The sequence below is a fragment of the Cetorhinus maximus genome, chromosome 16 (assembly GCF_964194155.1).
Source record: "Cetorhinus maximus chromosome 16, sCetMax3.hap1.1, whole genome shotgun sequence".
In the NCBI taxonomy this organism is placed as follows: domain Eukaryota; kingdom Metazoa; phylum Chordata; class Chondrichthyes; order Lamniformes; family Cetorhinidae; genus Cetorhinus; species Cetorhinus maximus.
The window spans coordinates 100,015,650-100,039,645 of record NC_135894.1 but is presented as its reverse complement, the minus strand read 5'-3'; the positions used below and the strand labels follow the sequence as shown (position 1 = coordinate 100,039,645).

Genomic DNA, 23,996 nt, shown 5'->3' with positions numbered 1-23,996 from the left:
GCAAACGCTTTAACTTCCCACTCAGATTACATAATTGCATGAGAGTTGCCAACACTCCAGGGTTGTCCTGGAATCTCCAAGAATGAAAAGACTAAATCCCAGGACATCACGGTGAGCAATGTGTAGGGGAAAGAAATTAATCATTAAAGGAATTCACAAAATTGTGGTATTTTTATTTTAAGTTTCTTAGAACACTTTGTCCGTTATTGAAGTTTTGGGAGATGGTGGGGTAGAGCACTGTGCAAGTCATGAATTATCCAGTTGGGTAATGAAGAATCTCCTTGCTTTCTGATTGGTGCAGGAAGCAGTGTACCATCAAATTGGGATTGCCTGGTGACCAGCGATAGGATTGCATATGGGGGGTGGGGAGGGCAGGGTGGGGGGCACTTGGGCTGTAGCAGTTGCGGGTATAACTTCATGTGGCAAAACCTCCGGAAATTCCTCGAACCAGAGTTGGCAGCCCTGCCCCCCACTGAAGGGGCAGTGGGCAGGTAGACTCCCTACATGAACGTGAAGCCCGGCGTGCACCAGGCAGTGGGCAAGTGCTGCAATGTTATTTGCTTACCTCGTACAGTCAGAGTGGCGGTGGCTTCAACCATCCCCACGCGGTTTTCCCCAACGCAGGTGAATGTTCCCTCGTCGCCATTGCTCACCCTCTTGATGCGCAGAGTGTTGTCCTCCTTAATGTCATATCTAAAGGAACAGAGGTGGGAGAATGATTCTTTAAGAGATGGCATTTGTCGTTTATTCCTCTTTGGGCTTCCACCATTTCTATCTTTTCACCATTTGGGAAGTCCCCTGTTTTATCCTTTTTAGTACCAAAGTCAATGACCTCACATTTGCCTGCACTGAAATGCAATTGCAACAGTTTTGCCTATTCACTACCAATATCTCTTTGCAATGTGATGCTTCCATTTACACTGCTTACAATGCCATTTGTGTCATTGTCAAATTTGGATCCCATCGTCTAGGTCAGTAAGGATTACGGTGAACAGTTGAGCCCAATTCAGATCTGAATTGTGAGAGCTTGCTGTATGCAAATTGGCTCTTGTGTTCCCTACTTTCCACCAGTGACTACACTTCAAAAGTATGTTATTGGCTGTAAAGCACTTTGGGACATCCTGAGGTCATGAAAGGCGCTAAGGAGATGCAAATCTTTTCTTCCCTTTGGAGCATGGCATGCAGGGAGCACCAATCAAGATCCTCGGTGAACACCCCAAATTGCACGCGCACAAATGCCTCCTCCTCTCATCTGGAAAGCTCAGGGTCAGAGACAACCAAAGAGTAAAAACGTCCATGGGCATATCTTTTTTTTAAATATAAGGGGGGAGAAAAGGAAAAGAGAGCCTTGCATGAATAGAGCACCTTTCACAACCTCAGGATGTCACAATGAGCTTCCCAGTCAATGAGGGCAAGACAGGAGAGTGAGACTCGGTGAGTTGTTCTTGCTGAAGAGCTGACACAGACACAACGGGCTGAATGGCCTTCTTCTGTGCCGTGACCATACTGCAATTCTAAGATTTTGAAGTATAGTAACCGAGAAGCTGCTAACTTGGACACAGCAAGATCTCACAAATGGCAATGGGTTGAATGACTAGATAATCAGCACTTTTGTGATCTTGATTGAGGGATAACTATTGGCCCAGGACATGAGGGGGTGCTCCCTTGTCCTTCTTCAGGTTGTGGCCACATGATGGAACAGACAGCCCCTCAATTTAATGTCTCATCTGAAAGACTGCACCTCCAGTAGTGCAGCATTCCCTCTATACTGCATTGGGAGTGCCAACCTGGACTATGTGGTTCAAGCCTCTGGAATGGGGCATGAACCGTCTGAGCCAGCTGTAAGAGCCACTGAGTGAGGGCTGACTCCTCATAAGGTTTCATTACAATCAGAGTTCAGAAGGGCATGGTAGCCACACACGGACTCTATCTTTGCCTGAAGCCTGAAAGTTTGCACACTTCTCCAGCAGGGATCTCTGGTTGGTGATCAGAGCTAGAATGATCTCTTTCTATCTTTTGCTGAGGTATGGGGATTGCTGGCAAGGTTAGCATTTATTGCCAATCCCTAATTGCCCGAAGAATGTGGCGGTGGGGGCCTTTTTTTCATTATTTCGTGGGATGTGGGTGTCCTGCCAAGGCCAGCATTTGTTGCCCAGCCTTAATTGCCCTTGAACTGAGTGGCTTGCTGGGCCATTTCAGAGGGCAGTTAAGAGTCAACCACATTATTGTGCATCTGGAGTCACAGGTAGGCCAAACCAGGTAAGGACGGAAGATTTCCTCCCCTAAAAGGACATTAGTGAACCAGATGGGTTTACAACAATCGATGGTAGTTTCATGGTCACCATCACTGAGACCAAGGGCAGAATTTTCTGCCTACCGGGCGGGCGGGCCCGACCCAATCTCCGGCGGGTGGGGAGCCAACCCCCAACGGAGAAGCGGGCCCCACCGCCATTTTAAGTGGGCGGGCCAATGAAGGCCCACCCAGCGTGACGTCCGTCGGGAAGCGCTATGCGCTTCGTGTGTGGGGGGGGGGGGTTCCCCAAAAGCGAGAGTGCGCTCTTTCCCGCATGCACACAAAAGAGCGCACATCTCCCTGAGGCTAAGTGCAGCCTCAGGGAGATCGCTGAAAGATTTTCAAACTTAAAAATAGAAAATAAAATCCTTAACATGTCCCCCTCATGTGACAATGTCACATGAGATTGGACATGTTCATAAGTTACAGTAAAACTTTATTAAACTTTTAAATTCCTACATGAAACCTCATCCCGCCGGTGGATGAGGTTTCATGTTTTCTCTATTTGCCGCCGGGGCTCCTGGCCGACCCGCCAACCTTAAGGTTGGACGGGCAGGTCCTTTAATTGTTTCAATAATCCTGTCAATGGCCTCAATTGGCCACTGACAGGTCGGTGGGCCCACAGCTGATTTTACTGCGCCCCCGCCTTCCTGAATATTTAAATGGGGCGGGATGACGCCGGGAGTTCCACCCGAAGTCATCCCGCATCATTTTACATGTCGGCGAGCAGGCCCCGCCCCCTGCTCACCAACAGCAAAATTCTGCCCCAGCTTTCAATTCCAGATTTCTTAATTGAATTTAAATTCCACCAGCTGCCCCGGTGGGGATTTGGACCCATGTCACCGGAGCGTTAACTTGGGCCCCTAGATTATTAACCCAGTGATATTACCAGTCTGCCACCATCTCCACCCATCTCAGGTAGACGCTTAATCGTCTCCAAGAGTTTTTACAACTGAGTGACTTGCTAGGCCCATTCAGAGGGCAGTCAACCATGTTTGCATGGAACAAGAGTCACACATAGGCCCAGGCCGGGTAAGATTATAAGAAATAGGAGAAAGGGCTAGGCCATTCAGCCCATCGAGCCTGCTCCACCATTCAATAAGATCATGGCTGATCTGATTGTGGCCTCAACTCCACTTTCCTCCTTGCCCCTCATAGCCCTTGTTGATCAAAGACCTGTCTAGCTCACCCTTGGATATATTCAGTAACCCATCCTCCACTGATAAATTAGGAAGGAAGGCAGGTTTCCTTCCCCAAAGGGGCATTAGGGAACCATCCCGCTTTTATGCCAATCTGACAGCTTCATGGTCACTTTCAGCTCATATCAGCTCTTTATTTACAGATTATTTTAGCACTGAATTCCAATTCTCAAAGTGTTGCGGTTGGGATTTTAATGCATGCTCATTGGCTCAGTTAAACAGTAATTATGAAGGCACTGAGACCACTTGTAGAGCCTCTGGCTAAGCTAGCTAACCCAGTATTGATCGAACCTCAAACCCAGAATTTGCAACATGACTCAATGGCAAGGTAAGGTTCAGACATGCCCAGGGCTGATGTTAGGAATGACCTTCTGTACATAAGGACAACAACAATAACAACTTACATTTATATAGCCCTTTTAACATGGTAAAAGCCCCAAGACACTTAACAGGAGCGTTATTAGGCAAAACTTGACACAGCGCCACTCTAAGTAGATATTAGGACATGTGACCAAAAGCTTGGTCATAGATAGGTTTTAAGGAGAGTCCTTCAAGCGGAGAGAGAGGTTGAGAGGCAGAGAGGTTTAGGGACAGAATTCCACACTTCGGGCCCAGGCAGCTGAAGACACGGCCCAACAAATATGTTCAAAGACCAGCTGTCTGGTGAAAAGAATTTCAAAGACTTATGATCCTCAGAGAAGAAATTTCTCCTCATTTCCGTCTTAAACAGGAGAACCCAAACGAACATGTACATACGAACATATACATACGAACATATACAGACGAACATATACAAACGAACATATACATACGAACATATGAATTAGGAGCAGGAGTAGGCCACTCGGCCCCTCAAGCCTACTCCACCGATTCAATAAGATCGTGGCTGATCTGATTGTAATCTCAACCCCCACATTCCCACCTACCCCTGATAACCTTTCACCCCCTTGTTAATCAGGGATCTATCTCGCTCTGACTTAAAAATATTCAAAGACTCTGCTCCCACCGCCTTTTGAGGAAGTGAGTTCCAAAGATTCACGACCCTCTGAGGAAAACCCTTATCTTTAAACTAGGCCCGTTAGCTTTAGATTACTATATTTAGAAGTCAGTGTGCACAGCAAGTAAAGATTCATTCCGTAAAAAAATATTCCCCACAGCAATAAATTCCTTCACTGTCGCTGGGTCAAAATCCTGGAACTCCCTCCCTAACAGCACTGTGGGTGTACCTACACCACATGGACTGCAGCAGTTCAAGAAGGCAGCTCACCACCACCTTCTCAAGGGCAATAAACACTGGCCTAGCCAGCGGCACCCACATTGCGTGAATAAATACCAGCATTTGATCTTTTCATATAAAATGGTGAGCAAAAAAAAAAAACTCGCTTGCAGAAAATAAAACGCTATCGCACAAGTGTTCATGGCCTGAAGCCCTTCGGAAAAGTGATATCCATAAATATCGTTGGGTGTTAGGATTCACGTGCCAATACAATTTAGTGTGATTTTCGTTTCATGAAATGCTGAGTGCCTTTCTGAGGGGATCTTTGCTGCATTGTGTGATTAATGCTACTTCCACGATGCAGCGATGACAGTCTGAGTGGGGTGAGTATGTTTCGGAATATGTAATATTGCCAGGGAACAAAGGGAGAAAAAGGGAACTGTAAAGCAAATATTTTTTTTCTCCTCCCTCGCTTCCCCCTCTCCCTGGAAGCAAGAGAGGACTTGCATTCCTATAGCGCCTTCAATGACCTCAGGATGACCCAGGGTGCTTTACAGCCAATGAAGTCCTTTTTGAGGTGTAGCCGTTGTGGTAATGCAGGAAGCGCAGCAGCCGATTTGAGCACAGCAAGATCCCACAAACGGCCATGGGTAAATGACTGGATAATCTGTTTGATCTGTTGGTCGAGGGAGAAATATTGCCCAAGCACTGGGGGAGAACGTCCCCCTGTCGCTCTTCGAAATAATGGGATCTTCTAGTTTCTGATTGCGAAAGACTTAAATGGCACCGTGGTAGCATTTCCTATCTTCATGATTTAAGACTTAATTTTAAAAAATCAGTGACGGTGAGATTGCACTCACGCGTGCAGCATGAGCGGACAAGGTCGACTTTCTCCCCTTCAGACGAATCAAGTCTGCAATTTGAACTCTGGGAGCCGGGTTCAAACGTAGCTCAAGGTGAGACCTAGTGCAAAGCGCGGGAGCATCATCGCTTCAAGGGGGCTGAGGCGTGCGCTAGCAACTGCTGACAGGATACACATGAGCCGCTGAACAAAACATGAGCAAGCTCGGAAACAGTGCTTAATCAGTGGCTTTCTGTCTGATTGACAAAGTGCTGAGCTTGCTATGTAAACGGAGTGTAATTACGGGACAGGAGGAAAATTGCAGATCAGGTAAAATACATAAGGAGAAAAAAGTGTTTTTGATGCAGACTTTGTTGAAATTACAGGCATCTCTGCTCCCACCTTTGAGGCTGACAGTGTGAAATATTGCTCAATTAACCCTTCGAGGACTAGACCAGCACAGAGTAACCCATTAGGTCAAAGGATAATTGGATGTTGAATGGAGATGCATTTTCAGACTGCCCTTTCTATTCTAATGGCTCCGACCCCCTGCCCATCACCTCCTCGCCTGAAAATTTTGACTCCTTACAAACACACATACGAACATATGAATTAGGAGCAGGGATTGGCCACTCGGCCCCTCGAGCCTGCTCCGCCATTCAATAAGATCATGGCTGATCTGATTGTAACCTCAACCCCCACAATCCCACCTACCTCCTTGATGCAGCACAACTTCTGGGGTGCCCTCCCGTGCCCTGCTTAAGAGGCCGCTTCTCCCTGTGTGAGCCTGGACAGTGAGATGTGTGATTGCGGGGTTGGAAGGTCACAGCTGATACCCAATCCTGCCCTCATTGAGATACCCCTCCATCCCTGGAGATGTGCCACCCAATCACTGGACTGCATCTGAAGATAACACAGATGACCCCAAAAAAATGGCACTGAGGCTATTTATTGGGGAAGACAGTGGCGTGGTGGTAATGTCGTTAGACTAGTAATTCAGAGGTTCAGGCTAATGCTCCGGTGTCATGGGTATAAATCCCACCACGGCAGCTGGTGGAATTTAAATTCAATGAATTAATTTTAAAATCTGGAATTGAAAGCTAGTCTCTGTAACAGTGACCGTGAACCTATCGTGGATTGTCATAAAAACCCGTCTAATGCTCTTTAGGGAAGGAAATCTGCCATCATTACCTGGTCTGGCCTACATGTGGCTCAAGCAATGTGGCTGACTTTTAACTGCCCTCTGAAATGGCCTAGCAAGGCTCTCAGTTCAAGGACAATTAGGGATGAGTGACAAATGCTGGTCCTGCCAGTGATGTGCAAATCCCATGCAAGAATAAAAGAAAACTTTATTGCTGCCCAACTAAAAACATTAGGGATGCAACTGAAATGGGAACTGCAGTACGCCATATGGTCCCTCCATTCTGTTCCACCATTCAATATGATAATAGCTGATAACGTACATCAGATCCACTTTCCCACCCTATCTCCACATCCCCTGATTCCATTGGTGCCCAATAATCTATCAGTCTCAGTTTTGAATGTGCTCATCGCGTGAGCATCCACAGCTCTTTGAGGTGGAGAATTCCAAAGATTCACAACCCTCTGAGAGAGGTAATTCCTCCTCATCTTGGTTCTAAATGGCCGACCCCTTATCCTGAGACTATGGCCCCCTTGTTCCAGACTCTCCAGCGAGGGGAAAATGGCCTCTCAGCATCTCCCCTGTCAAGGAGAATTTTATACTTTTCAATGAGATCAGTTAACACACAAGGCATCTTACTTGTCAAATTCCCCACGTGGATTTCTTCCCCACTTGCCTGATCTCTCTGTCCTGTGGATGTGTCGGTCTTGGAGAAGGTACAGTGGAGCTTTACTGGAACGATGCCAGGGATGAGGGAGCTACATGGAGAGGCTTTGGGGTTATTCTCCTTAGAGATGCCGCCTTGTTCCTCCTCGGCTCCTGAACCCCCACCCTCACAGCTCGTACACACGCTTCCCCTTCCCCGCATGCTCCCTGTGTGGAAATCAAGGCCTGTCACACCTGCTCTGACCAATTCTGTCCCAGTGCCTCAGTAACAGGCTCAACAATCCAAGGCACTCGAGGGAGGACCTGCAGGATTTGCCCAGATTCCGAGCGGAGCTGTTTAGAAAGTGGCCTCTCCTCACTGACTGGCTGGTGCTGGTTGGATGTGAACACTGAGCGAGCTCTCTCTGCTCATTCCGGTGCACAGGCTCTCATTTCATTGGCTGTTTTGGCTGGTGAGCTTGTGATTTGATTACCTATGAATTCATCAGAGCTCTGCACAATCTACCCTGCCACCTCTTAGAACACCACCCAGGAAAATATTCCCAACAAAACCAGTATATCATTGTCTGACCAAGGCTGCATTCTAGAAACCCCAACCCAATACCCTCAATCGTCTGTCACTGTGTGAATTTGTGCATGCTCCTGTTCCAGTGTGTGCATGTGAGTGTTTGTCTTTGCTCATGTATGAATTAAACTTGTGTGCAGGTGCATATCTGGGTAAGCGCATGCATGCCCGTGTATGCATCATGCATGTGCTCTTGTGCACGCATGTGCCTGCGAGTGTGTTTAAGCGCGCACGTGTGCACACATTTGTGAATGCGTGTCGCTGAAGGTTTGTGTGTGTACATGCTTGTGCATATGGATATGCATGTATTCTAGAGTATATACTCGTGCATGTGCGTTTGTACACTTGAGTTTTCATTTGTGTGTGTGTGTACAAGCTTCTCTGTACGTGTGTGTGTGTATATATGGGAGCTCAAGTACACATACGCTTCTCTCTAGATTTAATTCAATTCATTAGCAGCTGACACCAGGAAGATCGGGAGAATGAAACATACCTTTGCGTGCTGAGGTACAAAAACACCCTCAGCGGTTTGCAGCATCCGACAAACCAAATCACTGAAGCATTATTTCTGAGTTGTGCAATTCAGCAAAAGTAATTCCAGTGTTTTAACTGGAGGCGGCTGGTTCAGGTCTATGTTCTGCCCTCTGTCTCACCCCTTTGAGCAGCAGAGGCCTGGTGTACTGACTTGCACAGGCTAATTACTATTCTCAAAAACTGACACAAAGGAACTCCTTATTCATACCGTGCACTTGCACAGATGCCTGCAGCACTTCAACATGCTTCCTGGTCTATAATGTGCTCTGCTTCCTCCAGAGAATGGAAATGAGGGACTAGCTTTCAGGAATTCTCTTGAGCACCACAGCTGCTGAATTATCTCGTTCTGGATCCAGTTCTGAGCTACACTGACTGGAAGCTTTGGTTCCCCAGTCTTCCTGCGTTTGAGAGTTGAGGGGCGAATCTTCGGAAAATCTCTCCGATGGACGCTCAGCTCATAATCCGACTTGTCTGTGATGCACACGATGGTCAAACAGCTGGGGGAAAAACACCCTACCCAATGTGTGGACTAAGATTTCCCTCGCGGCACTCTAGCAGCCCACAGCGTAGAGAGGTGTCCCTCGCGAGGCAGACAGACTCCGGGACTGCTTTGCTACCTGGCACAATCCAACCAGCCAGAAATTGGCTATGTTGGGCGATCTTGGAGTGGAGCCGTTAGACCACAGTTAATGTGCTGGAGAATCGAGCTCCCAATGAGCCTCAGCGCCTTGAGGTCAAGGAATCACCAGTAGCTACTCAACTACAGCAATCTGGCAACACAAGGCACCCTCAACCGATCCCTTCCCCCACCCCCGCCCGGGCCAATAGAGTACCACCAGCTCACTAATTCAGAAATCATAGAACGTTTGTGAGGTGTGTGTTGAATGGATGACTATTTTTCATCCAATGTTCATGAATAGTGCACAAGGAATTGGAATGGACTTAGAGAGGTGGGTTTTTTTATTCATTCACGGGGTGTGGGCTTCGCTGGCTGGGCCAACATTTATTGCCCATCCCTAATTGCCCTTGAGAAGGTGGTGGTGAGCTGCCTTCTTGAACCGCTGCAGTCCCTGTGGTGTAGGTACACCCACAGAGCTGTTGGGGAGGGAGTTCCAGGATTTTGACCCAGCGACAGTAAAGGAACGGCCGATATATTTCCAAGTCAGGATGGCGAGCGACATGGAGGGGACTGGCACTAGAATGGTAACAGGGATGAGGGACTTCAATTACGTGGAGAGACTGGAGAATCTGGGGTTCTTCCCCTCACAGCCGAGAAGGTTAAGGGGAGATTTAATAGAGGTGTTCAAAATTGCAAAGGGTTCTGATAGAGTAAGCAAGGAGAAACAGGCTGGAGGCATGGTAACCAGACGACACACAATAAAGGGAATTGGGAAAAAAACAAGTTCTTTAAGCAGCATGTTGTTATGATCTCGAATGCACTGCCTGAAGAGTGATGGAATTAGTCTCAATGGTAACCTTCAAAAGGAAATTGTATAAATACTTGGAAAGGAATTAATTGCAGAGCTGTGGCTGAACAGGAGGGGAATGGGGTTAATTGTTTAGCTCATTCAAAGAGGTAGCACAGTATGAATGTCCTCTTTCTGTGCAGTACCATTCTATGATTATTACTGAAAAGAGAGACATGTTGCTGAAGCTTTTCATCTTGCACTCATTAGGACAAATGCAAGAATGCCAAATTTCAAACAATCACAACAATTTATACTACAGGAGAAAAGGATGCTGATTGGCTGGCAAGTCGACTCTGATTGGCTGAGGTGTTGCCAAGGAGCAAGCAATGGAGAACAATAGGCCCTCCAAGCTCCCGGGTAATTAAAAATGCTGAAAAGCTTGAATATATTCATTCTATTTGCAGTTCATGAGAGAAAGAACAGCTGAGATTTAAGGGGAAGATGATCCTTTGAATTTGAAAGAAACTTGTAACTTTGAAGGGAATGTCAGATCTAGGGCGCTGCTGGTAGTTTTTGCTGAAACAAGATGTTAGATTGAAGATAATACCGCAGCTGAGGAAAGTAACAGGGACCTGTGCCAGCAACCACCATGATGTACAATAAGTGAATGAGGAATGTAGCAAATTTTCTGATAATGTGGCAGTGTTTAGATTCCAGGTGGATGTTGTCAGTTTTGAAATGGCAGACCATTTTTGTCCATGTTTGAACCCAGGCTGTAATGAGGTCAGGAGCTGAGTGGCCCTGGCGGAACCCAAACTGGGTGTCAGTGAGCAGGTTATTGCTGAGTAAGTGCTGCTTGATAGCGCTCTCAACGACACCTTCCGTCACTTTGCTGATGATCAGGAGTAGACTGATGGGGGCGGTGATCGGCTGGGTTGGATTTGTTCTGCTTTCTGTGAACAGAGACATACCTGTGCAATTTTCCACATCGCTGGGTAGATGCCAGTGTTGTAGCTGCACTGGAACAGTTTGGCTAGGGACACACGCTAGTTCTGGAGCACAGGTCTTTAGTACTATTGCCAGGATGGTATCTGGCCCATAGCCTTTGCGGTATCCAGTGCCTTCAGCCGTTTCTTGATATCACGTGGCATACAGTGCAAAATGGAATGATTCATTCCTGTCTGCCACTGTGCGGTTTGGGCAGGGCGGGAATATCACCCTGAGTTCCTACGCCTGCCCACAATGCTGAAAGGTTGATGGGTGCTCACAGGTCAGACAAGATGTTTCCAGATGTGATGCCCAGGGCAACGAATAGCTGGCCAGCTCACATTGTCCAGGGGTGTGTGAAGAGTGGCCAGTTAGTCACAGTAGTGGAAGGTGGAGATAGGCTGATCAGTACTCCAGCACGAGTGAGTTCATTCAGATCTGATGCCCAAAAAGATCATATTTTAAAACCTCCCTCTAATCCCAAAATGATTCAGCAGCAGGAGGAGAGAGCGGGTCTTATAAGGGCACGTGCTTTAACTCAGAGATCTGCGCTGAGGTAATCTGGTAATTTAAATTTCAGTATAATAAAGCTTCAGTGAATTTAAGACCCTCATACTCTTGCCATCACAGATGTCTGCCATTTCAAAACTGACAACATCCACCTGGAATCTAAACACTGCCACATTATCAGAAAATTTGCTACATTCCTCATTCACTTATTGTACATCATGGTGGTTGCTGGCACAGGTCCCTGTTACTTTCCTCAGCTGCGGTACTATCTTCAATCTAACATCTTGTTTCAGCAAAAACTACCAGCAGCGCCCTAGATCTGACATTCCCTTCAAAGTTACAAGTTTCGTTCAAATTCAAAGGATCATCTTCCCCTTAAATCTCAGCTGTTCTTTCTCTCATGAATTTTTGGCTTATCAAGATTTAGAATGTCAGTGTTATTGTTCCGTCAAACACACGTACAGCACGGGGTTAGATACAGAGTGAAGCTCCCTCTACACTGTCCCCATCAAATACTCCCAGGACAGGTACAGCACGGGGTTAGATACAGAGTAAAGCTCCCTCTACACTATCCCCATCAAACACTCCCAGGACAGGTACAGCACGGGGTTAGATACAGAGTAAAGCTCCCTCTACACTATCCCCATCAAATACTCCCAGGACAGGTACAGCACGGGGTTAGATACAGAGTAAAGCTCCCTCTACACTAACCCCATCAAACACTCCCAGGACAGGTACAGCACGGGGTTAGATACAGAGTAAAGCTCCCTCTACACTGTCCCCATCAAACACTCCCAGGACAGGTACAGCACGGGGTTAGATAAAGAGTAAAGCTCCCTCTGCACTGTCCTCATCAAACACTCCCAGGACAGGTACAGCACGGGGTTAGATACAGAGTAAAGCTCCCTCTACACTGTCCCCATCAAACACTCCCAGGACAGGGTATGATTTTGTTAGGTTTTATGGTGATGATTTTGGGAGTTTTGTGGTGATACTTTCAGGACACTTGATTTTTGTGATTAATTGACAATAAAATCATTGCTAATCGATAACTGAATGACTAGCGAGTCCTCAGCAACAATCGTTTCGAAAGTGATGATGGAGCAAGACACTCCCCTCAGTTAAATCCACGAACCTGCCCCTGGCAACATCGGTGTCATCCTTCCTCCAGCGCACCGTGGGCTGAGGGTCCCCCTGAACTTGGCATCGAAACTCCACTGCATCGTCCTCCAGCACCACCTGGTTTATGGGTCTTCGGATGAAGACAGGGCGCTCTGGGAACCAGCAATGTTAAAAACACAAAGACAAAACCAGACAAGTCGGTTGTGAATCAAGAGCAGAATTGGAGGTGAATCAACTACCAGTAATTTGCTACTTGAGGGCCTTGCAGTCACAGAGAATACCTCTGATAATTAACTTCTTTTATGAAGAGATTAACACGATTCGAATCACCTGCACCGTTTGCTTATACTGTTTAATCTCCCACAAGGGGAATCCACTTGTGTGCTGAAATAAAGCACATTACTCATACACCCAACCCTGGCTTCTATTAGCAATTTGCGACCTTCAACCCTTTGCCACTGAAGTCACAATTCTGCCTCCTTTTCCCTCTTTAATCTCAATCAATAGCATCGATGGGGGACTCTGACTGTTCCAAGAAGAGTGGGGAGTCCAAGGAAAGCGTGCAGCCCTCACTTGCCAGAGAAGACACCCAAAGGAGCAAGACTCACATTTGATTAAATCGCACTTACAGCACAGAAACAGGCCATTCAGCCCAACTGGTCTGTGCTGGTGTCTATGCTCCACACGAGCTTCCTCCCACCCGACTCCGTCACACCCCATCAGCATATTGCTCCATTCCTTTCTCCCTCATGTACTGTATCTAGTTGCCCCTTAAATCCATCTATGCTGTTCACTTCAACCACTCCCTGTGGTAGTGAGTTCCACATTCTCTCCACTCTCTGGGTAAAAGGGTTTCTTCTGAATTCCCGACTGGATTTATTCATGACTATCTTGTATTTATGCACCCTTGTTTTCTCTCCAACAGGTGGGAATATTTTCCCTATGTTCTACCCTATCGAACACCAGGGTAATTTTAAAGTTCTCAATCAAGTCACCAACCACCCCCCACCCCCAGTCATCACTTTTCTTGAGAAATACCCCCAACCTGCGCCATCTTTCTTCTCCCAAACCAAACTTCTCGCTGGTGCCTCAATTGCTCAAGTGCTCGACTCTTCCATCCGCCCCCCCCCCACCCCCCAACCCCCCCCAACCCCCCCCAACCCCATGCCAACTCACCGAAGCAGCCTACGTCTGTACCAGAGTCTAGGCAGCAAGCTTATGTGGGCAATTTGACCATAACGGGCATCACACGGAGCCATGGCTGAGATAAGCTGACTCAGCATCAGCTCTGGCCCGTGTAGCTTAGCACCAGGCAGGCCTCCATCGCCATCTGTGTACTAGCACTTGTATTACCCTCGGGAATCCTAATTTTACAAATTCTCACAGCCAACTTCAACATCCCTCTGTCTGCCCATGATCTTTGTTGAAGGTACTGACTCCTTCCGGTGGGTGTATAATACTGGGTGTATCTTGGAATCTCACCTAAACAGTTATCCTCCAGCAAGCTATTTACCCCTTGGAGGTATTACAACTGGGCCAGGCCTCAACCCTCAATCCATCATACAATTATACAGAATGTAGAGCACAGAAGCAGCTAGTTTAACCCAACTGATCTGTGCAAGTCTCATCCTATCAGCAGATTCTTTTACTCCTTTCTCCCTTGCATGTTTATTGAGCCTTCCGTTAAATGGATCTCTACCATTTACCTCAACCACTCCCTGTGGTCGTGGGTTCCTCATTCTCACCATTCTCTGGGTACAGTGCTTGTAGGTAAAACCTTTCCTACTGTTTTAGGAGTCACGTGATTGTACTGATGAATCAACCCTAGGCGCGAGTAATCTTATGGGTGCAGCTTTCTACCCATGGATCTGGTTCAAGCACGTTTCTTCTACAAGAGCTCTGTCAATAAAATTATCTGTTTCGGGTAAGAAACCTGTCCAGTACATCAAGTTTATTACACTGGAGAAAGAGATTTCTCCTGAATTCCCGATTGGATTTATTAGCAATTATCTCACATTAATGCTGTCTAGTTTTGTTCTTCCCCATGAGTGGAAACATCTTTTGCACCTCTACCTGGTCAAACTCTTCCATAATTTTAAAGACCTTTACTAGGTCACCCTTCAATTTTCACTTCCCCATTGGAAATGGAACGGTTGAATGCTGGGATGGAGGGGTCGTGATGGTTTGGTGTGGGTAGCTAGGCCGGATAGGATGAGGCAAATGGCCTTCCTCACACACCTCCATCTTGCCCTCAACCCTTGCCAGTGTCGGAGAATGTCACCCTTGACCTTGGCTTATGTTGCTGGGAGAAAACCAAGACAAGTCTTCTGAGTCAAAAAAAGGATTAAACTGATTCAAGAAAATCTTCAGAACTATTTAAGGAAGGAGGACTTACCAAACACAGTCAATTCTGCAGGATCACTGTCCCTTTCACCCACCATATTGGTCCCCACACAGACGTACATGCCAGCATCACTCCTCTTGGTGTTTGAAATCATCAGTTTGCCTCCACGCATCTAAGTGACAAAAATAAATTAAGGCTGAGGCCTTTTGCCTATGACAATTGTAGTTTTCTTACTGTTTTACCTCAATTTATTCCTAGCTCTTTATAGCAAAGGTATAACCAGAATGGTACCAGGGATGAGGGACTTCAGTTACACGAAGAGACTGAAGTTGGGATTGTTCTACATAGAGTGAAGGAATGGGAGATCTGATCCACGCCTTCAAAATCATGAAAGTTTTGATAGAGTAAATAAGCAGGAACTGGTTCCAGTTGAAGGCAAGTCAGTAACCAGTGGACACAGGTTTAAGGTATCCGGCAAAAGAACCAGAGGGGAGTCGAGGAGATATCTTGTTCCACAGGAAATTGTTGTGATTTGGAGTCCGCTGTCTGAAAGGGCAGAGGAAGCAGATTCAATTGTAACTTTCAAAAAGAAATTGGAAAATACTTGAAAAAGAAAAATGAGCAAGAGTTATGAGGAAAGGACAAAGGAGTGTGAGCCTAGCTTAGACTGTTCTTTCAAAGAGCCAGCATTGGCACAATGGGTCAAGTGGCCTCCTGCTCTGCTGTATCATTCTATTATTCTATGAGCCGCCATGTTACTTCCAGAAACAATTGGGTGTGCAAACAGGTCTCGTGTGAATGTGTGCTGAAAATTACATGAAAAAATGCATTTTTGCTTTAATTTCTTTTGTTCAGCAAGGTGAAGATGGCAGGGACTGGAACATTTCCCATGGGTTAGATACAAAGTAAAGCTCCCTCTACGCTGTCCCAACAAATTGTCTCCATCCCAAGCTCAAAAGATTTCCCCCTACTGCCTCAATGTGACAGCTTTTTACCATTTCCCCAAACAGCCATCCTGAGCCTCTCTGAGTCAGTGAGGCTGAGTTAGGGTTAGTTTTGTGCTTTAGCCCTTTGCCCACCAGGAGCCATGTTCAAACTGCCCAAAATCATTTAACAAAGGTCCCTTCCTGCAAGCTGGACATACCCCCCAACAATCTCGACAAGGTTTGGAAATTTAATGCCAACCCAACTGAACCACTCAATTCCTCCCCATTTTTGCAGCCCCACACTGGCCTGGTTCAATTCTCCAGTTATATCCATTGAGGGGAGAGAAAACACAAAGGACCTGCTCTGATATACGCACCGTTATTCTTTCATCGCGATCGTTAACGGGGACCTTGTCCTTCTTCCAGAAGATGGTTGGCTCTGGATGCCCGCGGGGTGGTTGGCATTCCATGATGGCGGGCTCACCCGCAGCGACAACCACATCAGTGGGGTTCAGTCGGAAGTCATCTCGGAGCACTGCAAGCAAAGTAGGCACAGGTGGTAAGAGCAGGAGAACAGGCTCAATGGGAAATAGCATCAACGATCAAGGAGAACATAAGATAAAAGCAAAATTCTGCGGATGCTGGAAATCTGAAACAAAAACAAAAATAGCTGGAAAAACTCAGCAGGTCTGACAGCATCTGCAGAGAGGAGCACAGTTAATGTTTCGAGTCCGTATGACCCTTCATCAGTCATACGGACTCGAAACGTTAACTGTATTCCTCTCCACAGATGCTGTCGGACCTGCTGAGTTTTTCCAGCTATTTTTGTTTTTGTGTTGAAGGAGAACCTAAGGGCCGGATCTCTGATCTGGCAATATGAGGAGGCCATTCGGCCCCTCCAGTCTGTTCCACCATCCTATTACATCATGGCTGATCTGTACCTCAGCTCCATTTGTATGTCCTTGCTCCATATCTCTCAATAGCCTTTACCTGATGTCAGGAAACACTTCTTTACGCAAAGAAGCCTCTCAAAACTGAGACTGATAAATTTTGTTAGGCAAAGAGTATTAAGGGTTACCTAGGTGGAATTCAGTTACAGGTCTCAACAGATGACAGGACTGGTAACGAGAGGATGAATAGCCTAAACCTCTACCTATGTTGCGAACAAAATTCTATCGATCACAGGTTTGAAATTTCCAACTGGCCCTCAGACTCAACAGTTCTTTGGGGAGGGGGGAGAGACTTCCAGAGTTCCAGATTTCCACTAGCCTCTGTGTGATGAAGTGCTCCCTGATATCACCCTGAATGGCCTGGCTCGGACTTTAAGGTTATGTCCCCTTTTCCGAGCTCCGACCCACCCCTCCACCAACCCACGGCCCCAACTAGGGGAGATGTCCTTGCTATCAAGTCCTTTAAACACTTTAAAGATATCAAGACTGAGGGGTTTCACCTGAAACAGTGAATAGCTGGTCCATTGGTGATCCAACAATGATTAATAGATACAGCAAAATACACATCTAATACACATTATCATCACATTGCTCTGTGGGAGCTTTCTGTGCTCATATTGACAACTGCATTTTCTATGTTGCTATAGTGTCTAATGAATTCTTTCTTTTGACATTTTCACCTGTCAGATCCTCTGCTCCAGAACTGACAGCACGGGGTTAGACACAAGGTAAAGCCCCCTCTACACTGTCCCCATCAAACACTCCCAGGACAGGTACAGCACGGGGTTAGATACAGAGTAAAGCTCCCTCTACACTGTCCCCATCAAACACTCCCAGGACAGGTACAGCACGGGGTTAGACACAGGGTAAAGCCCCCTCTATATTGTCCCCATCAAACACTCCCAGGACAGGTACAGCACGGGGTAAGATACAGAGTAAACCTCCCTCTACACTGTCCCCATCAAACACTCCCAGGGCAGGTACAGCACGGGGTTAGACACAGGGTAAAGCTCCCTCTACACTGTCCCCATCAAACACTCCCAGGACAGGTACAGCACGGAGTTAGATACAGAGTAAAGCTCCCTCTACACTGTCCCCATCAAACACTCCCAGGGCAGGTACAGCACGGGGTTAGACACAGGGTAAAGCTCCCTCTACACTGTCCCCATCAAACACTCCCAGGACAGGTACAGCACGGGGTAAGATACAGAGTAAAGCTCCCTCTACACTGTCTCCATCAAACACTCCCAGGACAGGTACAGCATGGGGTTAGTTACAGAGTAAAGCTCCCTCTACACTGTCCCCATCAAACACTCCCAGGACAGATACAGCACGGGGTTAGATACAGAGTAAAGCACCTTCTACAGTCCTCCAACCATTTACTTTTGGTCTAACCTTGTAAGAGTGCCCCAATATTCTAAACACCCATCCAGCTAATTGCATTGAGGTTCAATATTCTAGTTGATACAATGGCACTTGGAGAATTAATTGATAGGACGCTAAATAATAATTGCTGATTGCAAACAATCTTGAGAATTCTTGCTGGGGAAGTGAGCTATAAACAGATTCAAAACGCAACTTGTTAAAACAAGAACGGGCTCAGTTACATGTCAGTCAACTAAATGGTGTCTTAAATATCAAATGTTGTCCTGGCATACTCTGTAGCCAGACCTTTGGTGATTAGTTTTATTTATACCACAGAAATTACTAAGTCAGTGAAATATAAAGTGATATTTTTGCTGGGTCTAATCCGAAATCACAGTCAAGCCAATTTCCTACAATGGTCCCCATTCTTCAAAGAAATGATGTCATCTGTCCAGTTCACATTGCTGTAATAAGGCTTAACCATGATCAACTACAGGCATGGACTGTTGTTACTGTACAATCAAAACAGCGTACACACATGTCAACCTCCATCGACAACTGGAATGCAGACAATTTAATTCTCAATAAGCTACTTTATAGTTCAATTCAGGGTTAATCAAAGATCAAAACAATTTCTCAAATTGGATAGTCAGGATGAGCTTCAGGTACAACATGCATTGGATACAGAGTAAAGCTCCCTCTACACTGTCCCCAACAAACACTCCCAGGGCAGGTACAACACGGGGTTAGATACAGAGTAAAGCTCCCTCTACACTGTCCCCATCAAACACTCCCAGGGCAGGTACAGCGCAGGGTTAGATACAGAGTAAAGCTCTCTCTACACTGTCCCCAACAAACACTCCCAGGGCAGGTACAGCACGGGGTTAGATACAGAGTAATGCTCTCTCTACACTGTCCCCATCAAACACTCCCAGCTTGGGTTTAGAAATAGAGTAAAGCTCCCACTACACTATCCCATCAGACACTTCCAGGACAAGTACAGCACGGGTTTAGATGTAGAGTAAAGCTCCCTCCACACTGTCCCATCAAACATGCCCAGGACAGGTACAGCACAGGGTTAGATACAGAGTAAAGCTCCGTCTACACTGTCCCATCAAACACTCCCAGGACAGGTACAGCACGGAGTTAGATACAGAGTAAAGCTCCGTCTACACTGTCCCATCAAACACTCCCAGGACAGGTACAGCACGGGGTTAGATACAGAGTAAAGCTCCCTCTACACTGTCTCCATCAAACACTCCCAGGACAGGTACAGCATGGGGTTAGTTACAGAGTAAAGCTCCCTCTACACTGTCCCCATCAAACACTCCCAGGACAGATACAGCACGGGGTTAGATACAGAGTAAAGCACCTTCTACAGTCCTCCAACCATTTACTTTTGGTCTAACCTTGTAAGAGTGCCCCAATATTCTAAACACCCATCCAGCTAATTGCATTGAGGTTCAATATTCTAGTTGATACAATGGCACTTGGAGAATTAATTGATAGGACGCTAAATAATAATTGCTGATTGCAAACAATCTTGAGAATTCTTGCTGGGGAAGTGAGCTATAAACAGATTCAAAACGCAACTTGTTAAAACAAGAACGGGCTCAGTTACATGTCAGTCAACTAAATGGTGTCTTAAATATCAAATGTTGTCCTGGCATACTCTGTAGCCAGACCTTTGGTGATTAGTTTTATTTATACCACAGAAATTACTAAGTCAGTGAAATATAAAGTGATATTTTTGCTGGGTCTAATCCGAAATCACAGTCAAGCCAATTTCCTACAATGGTCCCCATTCTTCAAAGAAATGATGTCATCTGTCCAGTTCACATTGCTGTAATAAGGCTTAACCATGATCAACTACAGGCATGGACTGTTGTTACTGTACAATCAAAACAGCGTACACACATGTCAACCTCCATCGACAACTGGAATGCAGACAATTTAATTCTCAATAAGCTACTTTATAGTTCAATTCAGGGTTAATCAAAGATCAAAACAATTTCTCAAATTGGATAGTCAGGATGAGCTTCAGGTACAACATGCATTGGATACAGAGTAAAGCTCCCTCTACACTGTCCCCAACAAACACTCCCAGGGCAGGTACAACACGGGGTTAGATACAGAGTAAAGCTCCCTCTACACTGTCCCCATCAAACACTCCCAGGGCAGGTACAGCGCAGGGTTAGATACAGAGTAAAGCTCTCTCTACACTGTCCCCAACAAACACTCCCAGGGCAGGTACAGCACGGGGTTAGATACAGAGTAATGCTCTCTCTACACTGTCCCCATCAAACACTCCCAGCTTGGGTTTAGAAATAGAGTAAAGCTCCCACTACACTATCCCATCAGACACTTCCAGGACAAGTACAGCACGGGTTTAGATGTAGAGTAAAGCTCCCTCCACACTGTCCCATCAAACATGCCCAGGACAGGTACAGCACAGGGTTAGATACAGAGTAAAGCTCCGTCTACACTGTCCCATCAAACACTCCCAGGACAGGTACAGCACGGAGTTAGATACAGAGTAAAGCTCCGTCTACACTGTCCCATCAAACACTCCCAGGACAGGTACAGCACGGGGTTAGATACAGAGTAAAGCTCCCTCTACACTGTCTCCATCAAACACTCCCAGGACAGGTACAGCATGGGGTTAGTTACAGAGTAAAGCTCCCTCTACACTGTCCCCATCAAACACTCCCAGGACAGATACAGCACGGGGTTAGATACAGAGTAAAGCACCTTCTACAGTCCTCCAACCATTTACTTTTGGTCTAACCTTGTAAGAGTGCCCCAATATTCTAAACACCCATCCAGCTAATTGCATTGAGGTTCAATATTCTAGTTGATACAATGGCACTTGGAGAATTAATTGATAGGACGCTAAATAATAATTGCTGATTGCAAACAATCTTGAGAATTCTTGCTGGGGAAGTGAGCTATAAACAGATTCAAAACGCAACTTGTTAAAACAAGAACGGGCTCAGTTACATGTCAGTCAACTAAATGGTGTCTTAAATATCAAATGTTGTCCTGGCATACTCTGTAGCCAGACCTTTGGTGATTAGTTTTATTTATACCACAGAAATTACTAAGTCAGTGAAATATAAAGTGATATTTTTGCTGGGTCTAATCCGAAATCACAGTCAAGCCAATTTCCTACAATGGTCCCCATTCTTCAAAGAAATGATGTCATCTGTCCAGTTCACATTGCTGTAATAAGGCTTAACCATGATCAACTACAGGCATGGACTGTTGTTACTGTACAATCAAAACAGCGTACACACATGTCAACCTCCATCGACAACTGGAATGCAGACAATTTAATTCTCAATAAGCTACTTTATAGTTCAATTCAGGGTTAATCAAAGATCAAAACAATTTCTCAAATTGGATAGTCAGGATGAGCTTCAGGTACAACATGCATTGGATACAGAGTAAAGCTCCCTCTACACTGTCCCCAACAAACACTCCCAGGGCAGGTACAACACGGGGTTAGATACAGAGTAAAGCTCCCTCTACACTGTCCCCATCAAACACTCCCAGGGCAGGTACAGCGCAGGGTTAGATACAGAGTAAAGCTCTCTCTACACTGTCCCCAACAAACACTCCCAGGGCAGGTACAGCACGGGGTTAGATACAGAGTAATGCTCTCTCTACACTGTCCCCATCAAACACTCCCAGCTTGGGTTTAGAAATAGAGTAAAGCTCCCACTACACTATCCCATCAGACACTTCCAGGACAAGTACAGCACGGGTTTAGATGTAGAGTAAAGCTCCCTCCACACTGTCCCATCAAACATGCCCAGGACAGGTACAGCACAGGGTTAGATACAGAGTAAAGCTCCGTCTACACTGTCCCATCAAACACTCCCAGGACAGGTACAGCACGGAGTTAGATACAGAGTAAAGCTCCGTCTACACTGTCCCATCAAACACTCCCAGGACAGGTACAGCACGGGGTTAGATACAGAGTAAAGCTCCCTCTACACTGTCCCCATCAAACACTCCCAGGGCAGGTACAGCATATATCCATTTGTGCATGTATCTGTGCAGTGGTGTATATCTTTGCCTGCGTGCCTTTTTGTGAATGTGTGTTTGTATGTCTATGCATGTATGTGCGTGCGTTTGTGTGTACATGGATGTATGACTTTATATGAGTGCTTTCCTCCAATTTATTAATTCCTTGTGACGCTGTTTAGCCTTTCAGATTGACTTCCACCTGTCTGTGGGGTTTTGAGGCAGCTTTTGCTTTTTGAATGTTATCGTACTCTCTTTGGATGTTGATTAAGCCCTGGCCCTCATGCTGAGCAATTAATGTTTTCCTGTCTTGCTAGTCACTAACAGTGCAGAAATGTTGATGGAAAAGGGAAAGAAAACTGCAATTGTTTGCACATTTGCTTTACACCCAAGTTGCATTATTTAAAGCAATTCCTGGCAGTCTGCAAAAGCACAGCAATTGTGTCACCAACTGTAATTGAATGTACTGCTGGAAGTTTCACTGCATGACCTCCTGCCTCCGACTCTCCCGCTCCCATGATCGTGCCAGTGGTCAACTGACACATCCATCCTCGCAGGGCCCCGCCTTCCCAAGGCCAATCAGAACACAAAGAGGCTGTCTTGTTTCCTGATTGGATGATTCTTGACTGTCATTTAAACAACCATTTTACCCCCATCCCCATATTTTTACAATCATTGAATCTTATGGCACTGAAGGAGGTCATTCAGCCCATCATGCGTCTGCTGACTCTTTGAAAGAACTCTCGCATTTAGTCTCAGACGCCGGCTTTTTCCCCATAATCCTCTAAATTATTGATCTTCAACTACACGTCTAATCGTCTTTTGAAAGTTCCCATAGAATCTGCTTCCAACAGATCACCAGTGGTCCAGATCTTCACAGCTTAAACATCTCCTCATTTCCCCACAACTTCTTTTGCCAATTACTTTAAATCTGTCGACCTCTCATTACTGACCCACTAGTCAGGAGAAACAGTTTCTTCCTCCATGCTCCAATCATAATTTTGGACACTTCTATTAACTCTCCCCTTTGACAACCAGGAGGGCCAGCAGCCTGAGCAAGCTATGCTGAGGAGAATTTAATCTTCGCCATCTCCACGTTGGAATCTCTGCCTTGTGTTTATTTTAAAGGCTGTTAAACTTAATTATCAATGGTACATTACAGAGAATTAATGTCTGTGAATTGAGCAGAAATGTAACCCACCAAATGGCTGCTCATCGAGCAGGATCCAGAGCAGCGAGTGAACAGAATCAAAAGGGAATTTTGTTTTCTTAAGGTCGACAACTGCTCAGCCAAAGCACGCTTGCAAGCAGACGCTCAGAAATCACGGGGGATGAATATCTGTTCAGCCAGCTGATAGGCTACAGTTTCCCCAAGGTTCTTACAGGTCCATTAGCCAGTGTGGATCAATCAGTAAAGTCAAGAATGGTGCAGTAGAGCTGAAAAATTAAAGACTAGGACACTTGTGATGGACAGGGAGAGAGGGAATGCGGAGGCCAGAGGTGAAACAGAGACTGCCTAATGGGCAACTAAGGTTCTTCCCACAGGCAGGACAGAGAAAGTTCTACTGTTACTATTAACTGGTTATGATCAATTTGGCTGGCCAATGATTAATTGACTGGTAATTGCTCCCCTAATAGAAACCAGGGTAGGGTTCTGAATATATAATTTCAGAAAAATGGGCTTTCAGCTTTCCTGCAACTAATAAATAAGTCAGCTGATGTGTGACTGCAGAAGTCACATAATGCAAACTGAAGGCTCCAGCTTATTTACTGGAAGCCGATGACCAATGCAAATGCTCTGCCGTGCGTCAGCAACCTCGTGGAGAGACACTCTCGTTATCATAGATTCATAGAGTCATGCAGCAAAGAAAGAGACCATTCGGCCCTTCGTGCTTGTGC

At 46.0% G+C, this 23,996-nt stretch overlaps 1 protein-coding gene across 1 annotated transcript in view; it reads right to left on the bottom strand.

Moving 5' to 3' along the window:
* Positions 1-23,996, bottom strand: part of robo2 (roundabout, axon guidance receptor, homolog 2 (Drosophila)) — a 1,135,129-nt gene that overhangs the window by 172,567 nt on the left and 938,566 nt on the right. Inside the window, exons 3-6 of the mRNA XM_078560411.1 lie at positions 16,131-16,288; positions 14,879-14,999; positions 12,497-12,635; positions 566-693 (exon numbers count right to left, since the gene is read on the bottom strand). Coding sequence (XP_078416537.1) covers positions 566-693; positions 12,497-12,635; positions 14,879-14,999; positions 16,131-16,288 — 546 coding nt within the window. The remainder of the gene's footprint in view (positions 1-565; positions 694-12,496; positions 12,636-14,878; positions 15,000-16,130; positions 16,289-23,996) is intronic.